At 40.4% G+C, this 10,000-nt stretch overlaps 1 protein-coding gene across 2 annotated transcripts in view; it reads right to left on the bottom strand.

Moving 5' to 3' along the window:
• il17rc (interleukin 17 receptor C) overlaps positions 1-10,000 on the bottom strand; it is a 19,619-nt gene that overhangs the window by 981 nt on the left and 8,638 nt on the right. For both annotated transcript variants that reach the window (XM_053653530.1, XM_053653529.1), the window contains exons 6-15: positions 9,912-9,941; positions 7,906-8,018; positions 7,186-7,239; positions 6,902-6,971; positions 4,927-5,150; positions 3,725-3,781; positions 3,560-3,605; positions 3,302-3,397; positions 2,869-2,907; positions 1-2,381 (exon numbers count right to left, since the gene is read on the bottom strand). The exon at positions 1-2,381 is cut by the window's left edge and continues 981 nt beyond it. In XM_053653530.1, coding sequence (XP_053509505.1) covers positions 1,720-2,381; positions 2,869-2,907; positions 3,302-3,397; positions 3,560-3,605; positions 3,725-3,781; positions 4,927-5,150; positions 6,902-6,971; positions 7,186-7,239; positions 7,906-8,018; positions 9,912-9,941 — 1,391 coding nt within the window. In that variant the 3' untranslated portion in view covers positions 1-1,719. The remainder of the gene's footprint in view (positions 2,382-2,868; positions 2,908-3,301; positions 3,398-3,559; positions 3,606-3,724; positions 3,782-4,926; positions 5,151-6,901; positions 6,972-7,185; positions 7,240-7,905; positions 8,019-9,911; positions 9,942-10,000) is intronic.

Here is a 10,000-nt window from a genome sequence, read left to right as displayed (position 1 = left end):
TTCATATTTCCACTTTAACTTTCTACCACAGGTCACGATGTAATATCATTACTGTATTAAATCATCCCTACATCGGCGTCTTTCAGCTAGCTTGCTTTAAGGACCGGAATTTTTTAGGATTTTACGGTTTTCACATTTCTTCTAAATGAGTAACTTCAGACAATGTGCACACACGCTGCGTCACCTGAGATGTTTAAATGGTCCTAATAACACCACTGCGCACCTTGACATTCACAGGATATCGTATTACTGATTACCGAAGACATGCCGACTAACGTGCATTGATTACTGGAGGACTTTTTAGAACTCGGTGTGATGTTATACAGCGATCAGCCATAACATTAAATCCACCTGCATAACGTCGTGTAGGTCCACCTTGTGCCTCTGAGGTGTCGAGGCGTGGACTCTACAAGACCTCTGAAGGTGTGCTGTGGGATCTGGCACCGAGACGTTAGCAGCAGATCCTTTAAGTCCTGTAAGCTGCGAGGTCGGGCCTCCGTGGATCGGACTTGTTTGTCCAGAACGTCCCACAGACACTCGATCAGATTGAGATCTGGGGAATTCGGAGGCCGAGTCAACGACTTGAACTCTTTGTCATGTTCCTCAAACCGTTCCTGAACCGTTCCTGGCGCATTATCCTGCTGAAAGAGGCCACTGCCACTGTAACAGTGTTTAGGCAGGTGGTACGTGTCAAAGTGAGATCCACATGAACACCAGGATCTAAGGTTTTCCAGCAGAACATTTCCCAAAGCATCACACTGCCTCCGCCGGCTCGCCTTCTTCCCATAGTGCATCCTGGTACCGTCTCTTCCCCAGGAGAGCGACGCGCACACACGCACTCGGACTCCACGTGATGTAAAAGAAAACATGATTCATCAGACCAGGCCGCCTTCGTCCACCGCTCCGTGGTCCAGTTCTAAATGTTAAAATATTCTCTGGCATGCTAAAGAACTGGCACTTAATGTTTTAAATATTTCCTAAATCTAAATCCGGTTATTCTTAAGCTACAGTTTAATGATCGTTTCATTTAATGCTCCTCCCTGTAAATCTAAACAGTTTGTCAATATTTCACGGAAAGGGAGTAGGAATATTACACGAGTCGCGAATCAGTAACGCCACGGGATGCGTTCCGTATGTAGATTTAGGGACTGTGGCGTCATAACTAGTGTAAACAATTCAACTTTTCTGTGCACTCGACTGCTGTTGTGCTCCTTCCTTAGCGCGGCTGGTTTAAAAAAAAAAATCACCAGCACTGGATCATAAAGTTTCTGAAACGTTCCCGTCCTCACTCACGGGCTCAGTAGTTATGCGTAGACTTTACAGCGCTGAGTGTAGGTGTAGAAGGTCGCAGTCCTAGTCCAGAACTGCTCATTACGACCACACACACACGAGCTCCTGCTCCAAAAACCGTGTAGATAAAATACTTATACTTCTGGCTAGATTCTCTTCCGAATCCCTGTCGTTCAGGAGCGAAGGCGCTGAGTGAGAAGGAAAGACGTCTGTACAGGAGTGAGGCGAGCAGCAGGATTACACGACACCATCTACTCGCAAATAGATGAAAATGGTAGAAAAAACACAAACATCTTGACTTTGGAACTGATACCGAGTTCCCCACAGACGCGAATAAATCAGAGGCGCTAACGTTTTCTTCCTTCATATGTACACGGTGTACGGACTTCATTTCGTTACTGAACCCTGCTACGTGACGTAAAGTCTGAGTTAAACACGCAGAGGGAGCGTCTCCTCTTCAACCTGCGGGAGTGTGGTGCACGACCACCGCTCTTTCTCACGGTTCCTCAACCTCTTCTCCAGCCGCGCCGAAGCTCTCCAGGTCCAGAGGAATCTCTTGAGCCGAGCTCCAAAGCTTCCCGGGCGCCCGGTGTGGAGGTCGGCGAGAAGGCGCTGAGACTCTGAGGGCAGCTGGTAGAGCCTTAGACCTTGAAACAGCTCCGGTATGTCAAGTGTCTCTGACTCCAACTGCACCAGAGCGAAGTGCTCAGCGGCGCCGCCCTGCAGGCGAGCGGAGAAAAGGGCGCTGAGAGCTGAACTGAAGACGTCGGCGTTCCACGCCCAGGGCGTATTGCTCGCCTTGCCGTCTTCTCTGTTGGACACACCGCTCCAGCTTTCATAGCAAGCCTTGGCTCGGAGCACGGCGTCGTGCGAGAGCAGCAGCAGGGTTTTGCCACCTTGCTTTTGGACGTGCTGGAACCGCGAGTGTAGCCACGGGGTCGGACCCATCGCGCTCACGGGCGCCCGATTCCACAGATCCAGAGAGACGGAGAACCCGAGCTCAGAAAGCCAAGTAGCAAACCAGCACACGGTTTCCGAGAGAGACGGATCGGAACCGGACGAGTACACGAGCAGCACTTCACCACGGAGGCCTAGTGAGAGAGAGAACAGAGAAAAATCACAGAGGAAACATAGGATGGAAGAAGGGACACACGGATATGAAAATTATGGAATGCAAAGGCATGAAGGAAGAAAAAGAGGGAAAAAGGAAGGAAGACAAATCGACGCAAAGACGAATGGAAGAAAGGAGAGGGGAAAGGAAAAAATGAACACAAAGAAAGGAGGGACAAAAAAAGGAAAAACCAAAGCATGGGAGGAAAAGAGGCAAGAAAGAAAGAGGAAGAAAAAAGTTAGACATGATGATAACGATGGAGAGAAAGAAAGTAGAAGATGAGGGAGAGAAAAAGACGGAGGAAGAACGAAAAATGCAGAAAGAGAAAGGAAGGATGGAGGAAAGTAAGAAAGAAAAGTAAGCAGAAGAAGGATAGAAGTTGGAAGACAGACAAAAGGGACATATAGTGTCGTACAGATAGTGTGTGTGTGTGTGTGTGTGTGTGTGTGTGTGCGTGCGCTTGATACCTCGAGACTGATGCGTTGTACTGGAGTTTGAAAGCCACTCTGTGAGAAGAACAAAGAGAGAGAGAGGGTGAACAAGGGCACTTTGTCCACAGACTCTCATAGAGAGAGGAGTGCATCGCTGGAATTATTGAGAGCATGGGTCATTTCTCTCTCTCACTGACTCACACACACACACACACACACATTGTATAAGATACTAGAAGCTTGGCAATAAACAATAAACTTGACTCTGATCACATGGTATAAAGCTGACTGGACCCCACAGCACATTAACCCTCTGTGTACCATCGCCCAAATCCTACCCACTCTCCACTGGTGTACAGGGTAGAGGGGTGCCAATACTTTGTGCCCGGCGACAGATGGGCTACATTCGGGTATTTTACCCACGTCACATCTCTTTCGCACATTCATCCCAGACAGGACGTTTACTCACCTTCGATCCTGCTCCTGAACACGAGCACTCCTACCGCGAACAGGACGGAAATCAGCAGCGTCACCGACATCACGCAGATCCAGCGCCCCCTGGAGGCTGAGAGGAGAAACGAACGCGGTTACTGCTATTACCGTGATGCTCAGAATGATACGAGAATATAAAGTGTGTGTGTGTGAGCCAGTGAGAAGTAACACAAATCATGACGGGCACAAGAACAGAACTTTGTGTAGAAGGAAAGATGTTTACTCAGACACTCACCTTCACGCTCGCACACGGGGCCGAACGTTTCTCCATCCACCTTAAACTGCAAGAACACACACACACACACACACAATGCTTATAGTACCTCATGCTGATGTATAATTTCACTACTTAACAGAGGTTAACGAGCGAGCATCACTCAGGCCTGATGGGAACTCTTACCATCACACAGGGTTGCAGGTTGTTTGTGGTTCTAACGTCCAGGAACGCGCCTGACGTCTGTAATAAAACATGGCAGCGTCATTTCAGCGTCGTTTAGACTGACAGCAAACACAACATCACTGATAAAGTGACCTCACTGCTCATTAAAAGTTTTTTTGTTTGTTTATTTTTCAGAAAAAAAATGTGATGGCTGTTTTTTTTTTCTGTTTTTGTGGATGTTTTGTTGCTAATATGAAAAAAAAAAAAAAAAAAAAACTCACTTAACTCACATCTAATCTCACTTTTCTGTAATCTGGCTCCAGATTTTGGAGCTCAACCAGCTCCAAAACCAGCTCCCTAGTTCAGTAGTCAGGGCGCTGATCGGCGAGGCGGCCATTTTAAGGGCCGTCTCTATCGCAAAATCGTTCCCGTGTAAATATAACTCTTAATTGCAGCCATTTCCTGTAGCACTACCTGAAAACCACCGAGTACAAAACAAAGCAGGCTAAATAAACAAATGACACGTTGGTAAGATAATAATCACACAGTCGGTGTGTCCGAACCTGAACCTCCACACATGCCCTGCATTCCAGCACGCCCCTGTTACTATAACCAACATCACACCCGTGATTATTTACAGTGGCAGAACATTTGTGGGCGTGTTTTAATGTGAACAAACCTGAACCTGGCAGACCTTCAGGACGAGGAGGTGAGTATTTGACTCGAACCTGACACACCTCGCTCTGATACATACGTGTGTTCGATTTGGGGATTAGAAACCGTATAAAATGAATAATTTTTTTAAAACCCAGCAGATTTCTCAAACATCATCAGGGAAGATTGTTAACGTGTGTGTGATGATGACGATTAAAGATATTCACGTGATAATAATCCTGGACTGTACGGTTAACCCTTAAAGAACCCTTTGTAGATAATGAAAAGAAAATAACGAGCAGTCATTTGGAGTTTGTACTGCACACTCACACAGTTTAAAAAAAAAAAAAGGTTCTTTAGGGGTGCACTGTATAATTGAGTGTCCAAAAAAAAAAGGTCTACATGGAACCCTTCTGATCGGAAACACTCGGTTCTACATAGAACCTGTACGGGTTTCCCAGAGTGTGATGGTTCCTGATGGTCCCACATGACGAACATAGTACTGATAACAGAGGACACCCAGAACATTCCATGAGGTGTAGAGCGTTCACGCTCACTCGCTCACTCACCCACACCATACTGATGTTCTCTTCCCACCCGGTGCTGATGTTCCGTCGGAAACCGGGCACTTCCCTGCAGCCTCCACCCAGAGTCACGGCCATCTGGCAAGGCCACACCTCGGCCTCCAGCCTGCAGGGGGCGCTCATGTTCCAGCTCAGTGCTGGACGACCTTCGTTGGTCTCGGAGTGTCCCACGGAGAGTGACATGTTCTTCGCTGCGTTCCTGCTGAACTCTGCGTGGGAAACACAGCCGAGCGTTAGGATTCTGAGCTTAAAAAAGACTGCACAGGTTCAGTGCTGCGCTGTGAGTCAAATCCGTGGGAAAGAGTTTCTGTATTTATTCATTTTATTACTCAGTTTATTTATTACCAGTACACACACAGTATCTCAGGCTCCATCTGTCACAGATTAAAAAGACTGTACTTTACTGCATTTTTATTATTTTGCCACTTTACCATTTATTTCTTTAAGCGTTTTTGTTTATTTTAGCTGCATTTTGTATGTATGTAAGGTGTTATATAAAGTTATTATTACTACAGTATTATTATTATTACTACAGTATTATTATTATTATTATTATTACTACAGTATTATTATTATTATTATTATTACAGTATTATTATTATATTATTATTACTACAGTATTATTTATTATTATTATTATTACAGTATTATTATTACTACTACTACAGTATTATTATTATTATTATTATTATTATTATTATTACAGTATTATTATTATTATTATTATTATTATTACAGTATTTTTATTATTATTATTATTACTACAGTATTATTATTATTACTTTATTATTACTACAGTATTATTACAGTATTATTATTATTATTATTATTACTACAGTATTATTACAGTATTATTATTATTACAGTATTATTATTATTATTACTACTACATTATTATTATTATTATTATTACAGTATTATTATTATTACTACTACAGTATTATTATTACAGTATTATTATTATTATTATTATTATTATTATTATTACTACAGTATTATTACAGTATTATTATTATTACAGTATTATTATTATTATTACTACTACATTATTATTATTATTACAGTATTATTATTATTACTACTACAGTATTATTATTATTACTTTATTATTACTACAGTATTATTATTATTATTATTATTACAGTATTATTATTATTACTACAGTATTATTATTATCATTATTATTATAATTATTACTTTATTATTATTATTATTACTACAGTATTATTATTATTATTATTACAGTATTATTATTACTACAGTATTATTATTATCATTATTATTATAATTATTACTTTATTATTATTATTATTATTATTACTACAGTATTATTATTATTATTACAGTATTATTATTACTACAGTATTATTATTATCATTATTATTATAATTATTACTTTATTATTATTATTATTATTATTACAGTATTATTATTATTACTACAGTATTATTATTATTATTACTACAGTATTATTATTATTATTATTATTATTATTATTATTATTTGCAGTAGTATTATTAGTAGTAGTAAGTGTTGGTATTTCTTGCTCATTTAAATAGTCACATTAAGTGTATCTTCTAAATGTGAAATCAGACGCCAATTAATTGTAATAAACGAATTCAATTAATTCAACACCGTGTGCAACCAAAATAGATGACGAATACATCCAGATAAAAACAAAAAATATCAAATTGGAGCAATGTTCATAGAAATAGTGTATATTTATATTATATATATATTTAAAATATGTTTTAAATCCACCATCATCTGAGGTTTTCAAGCTGCATGAGCAACTGTGTAATTAATAATAACTTGTGCTTTTATATCAAGTTAATAACCAGCAGTGTGTTACTGTAGTGTGAAATACACACACACACACACACACACACACACACACACAGGTGCTCTATAGATTATATTACGGTATATATTTGTGTATGTCTGTAACTGTGTATTTCACCTTTGTCATCCTCAAAGGGGCAACTTTCAGACCGGTAAGATTTGTCATATTCTCTGTTTTCCCTCCAAGCCTAACACACACACACACACACACACACACACACACACACATGATGACTGATAATTAATTCTATGATATACTGTGATATTCAACATGCACAATATAATTATCAGTAAATTCATCGGTGATTCATGGTCATGTTCTAATTTGCAAATAAAACACAGTAACTGTGCAAATGATGATTAAATAGAAACATCTTATCTCCAGCACGTGAGACGCTGTACCTGGAAACACATGCAGTGTGTGACGGCGTGCAGGGGGATGATCCGGTCGCTCAGCTGCACAAGACACAAACATGACGTCGTTTTGTTTTAGCACTTAATCCAGCTTCACAGGAAACATCCAATATATAATATGAACTAATATCCAGTAGCCTCCAAGATTGATGTTATAATGAAAATCTGAGGGACTTTTTCTTTTCTAAGTCTGTTTTGACTTTAGTTAACGCTTTCCTGCCTATAGATGTCGGTGCGGTGTGATTTCACCCACACTCAATCTCTGCCTAAAGAGAGTGCTGCAGCGGCACTTTAATCCTTCACTCTGTCCAGCTTTGTCCTTTCAAAGCTTCACACCGCCATAAACGCCATCGAAACTCGTCATCTCGCAGATGGAGGACTAGCTTTCTGTAGCTGCACTGCAGAGGAGCGTTCGCATCAAAGTCGTCCCCAATTTCGAATGAATTAACCGACATACGTCGAAACTTGCTGGAAAATTGTGAGCGAGAAAAGACGCTTTCGTTTTTAGGAGCTGACGGCGAAACACGATCGCCTAGCGTCACTTATGTTTTTATGTCTTTTTATTTCCTTTTCGTTACGACGTGATATGAAACGCGCTTTAAGGGTCAATATGTACGAACACACAAAGCGATATCTAAAGAGAAATCATTGTTCCGTGAAGGACGGCGTGAGCAAACAGACAGGATCGGAGATGCGTTCAGGTCTCACCCAACACGAGCCCATCCCTTTCCGTTTCACACACATCACCAGCATCTCCTCGGGCTCGGCTTTCAGTTCCACCACGCCTTTGTCCCTGTTGATCTCTCTGAAGATTCTTGGAGCTGTAGGACATTCAAACCACAACATTTAGACTCGTAACACTACTGAAATGTAACACTACTGTAATGTAACACTACTGTAATGTAACACTACTGAAAGGTAACACTACTCAAATGTAACACTACTGTAACACTACTGAAATTTAACAATACTGAAATGTAACACTACTGAAATGTAACACTACTCAAATGTAACACTACTGTAACACTACTGAAATGTAACACTACTCAAATGTAACACTACTGTAACACTACTGAAATGTAACACTACTGTAATGTAACACTACTGAAATGTAACAATACTGAAATGTAACACTACTCAAATGTAACACTACTGTAACACTACTGAAATGTAACACTACTGTAATGTAACACTACTGAAATGTAACAATACTGAAATGTAACACTACTCAAATGTAACACTACTGTAACACTACTGAAATGTAACACTACTGTAATGTAACACTACTGAAATGTAACACTACTGTAACACTACTGAAATGTAACAATACTGTAATGTAACACTACTGTAATGTAACACTACTGTAACACTACTGTAACACTACTGTAATGTAACACTACTGTAATGTAACACTACTGAAATGTAACACTACTCAAATGTAACACTACTGTAACACTACTGTAATGTAACACTACTGTAATGTAACACTACTGAAATGTAACACTACTCAAATGTAACACTACTGTAACACTACTGTAATGTAACACTACTGAAATGTAACACTACTGTAACAATACTGAAATGTAACAATACTGAAATGTAACAATACTGTAATGTAACACTACTCAAATGTAACACTACTGTAATGTAACACTACTGTAATGTAACACTACTGTAATGTAACACTACTGTAACACTACTGAAATGTAACACTACTGTAACACTACTGTAATGTAACACTACTGTAATGTAACACTACTGTAATGTAACACTACTGAAACGTAACACTACTGTAATGTAACACTACTGAAACGTAACACTACTGAAATGTAACACTACTTCTGTAGTTTAGCACGTCGTCGTTCCTCTTCAGGTGGATTTACAGCCGACGATTTTGTGCAAGTCCTAAAAGACTTCTTTGGTTTGGCTTTGCGAGTTGAGACGGACAACGGCAAAGTTCTGTTCGCGTGAGGAAGTTCTGATTAAAACGTCGGCGTGCGAGTGCTGCTACGGCGCCCGTCTAAACTACGGAGAATACCGACAAACTCCACCGGCCTAAAATCATACGACGTGAACCCTACTTTAGGAACAAACAACATTAAAGTTAGCGTTTATGGTTAGCCAGTCCGTACAGGATTTCACACAACTTGGCGGAAAACTACTTGAACCGCACTCGCACAAAAATAGTTATGCACGGAGTTTTGGCGAGCGCTGTTTGTTGGTAAACGAGACCTGTGAGCTGTACTCGTGTTCGGTAGTTGTGAGAAGTTGCAAGCTCCTCGGAACACTGTGCTGGATTTTGTGCTCATTTCTGAGATGGGAAATTACCATCACAGGTGGACTGATTACCAGCCCTTCTACTTTCAATGTTTTGGGTTTTTTTTCTTTTCTCTCCACACATAAGAGCACCGACTCGCACTTCCACGGTACGTGTCTCATCGTCTGGAAAATACAAAAAACCTTGTGAAAGATTATTCATGTCCCATATTCACCGACCCAGTCTGATGGCTGCGATTTATTGCTGTTTGTCCGGTAAGTAAGTGATCATTAGACCGAGATAATCAGTTCGAGCTCGCACGCACGCACTAATCTGGATTTCAGCAGAAGGCGATTAATCATCAACCTTCTTATTGCCATGGCTGCAGTCGAGGACAAACAAAACAGGTGAAGCATAATTACACAGTAGAGTGACACAAACTAAATCAGATACTCACTTTTACATTCCTCTACATCAGAAGGGCACACTGTGGAGGAAGAGAAAGAAACACCAGGCTTAGCATTACCCAAACACTTCACACTGCAC

This window comes from Ictalurus furcatus, chromosome 21, assembly GCF_023375685.1.
Source record: "Ictalurus furcatus strain D&B chromosome 21, Billie_1.0, whole genome shotgun sequence".
NCBI lineage: Eukaryota > Metazoa > Chordata > Actinopteri > Siluriformes > Ictaluridae > Ictalurus > Ictalurus furcatus.
Note: the sequence above shows the minus strand (reverse complement) of the source record. Positions and strands in the feature narration are given on the sequence as shown.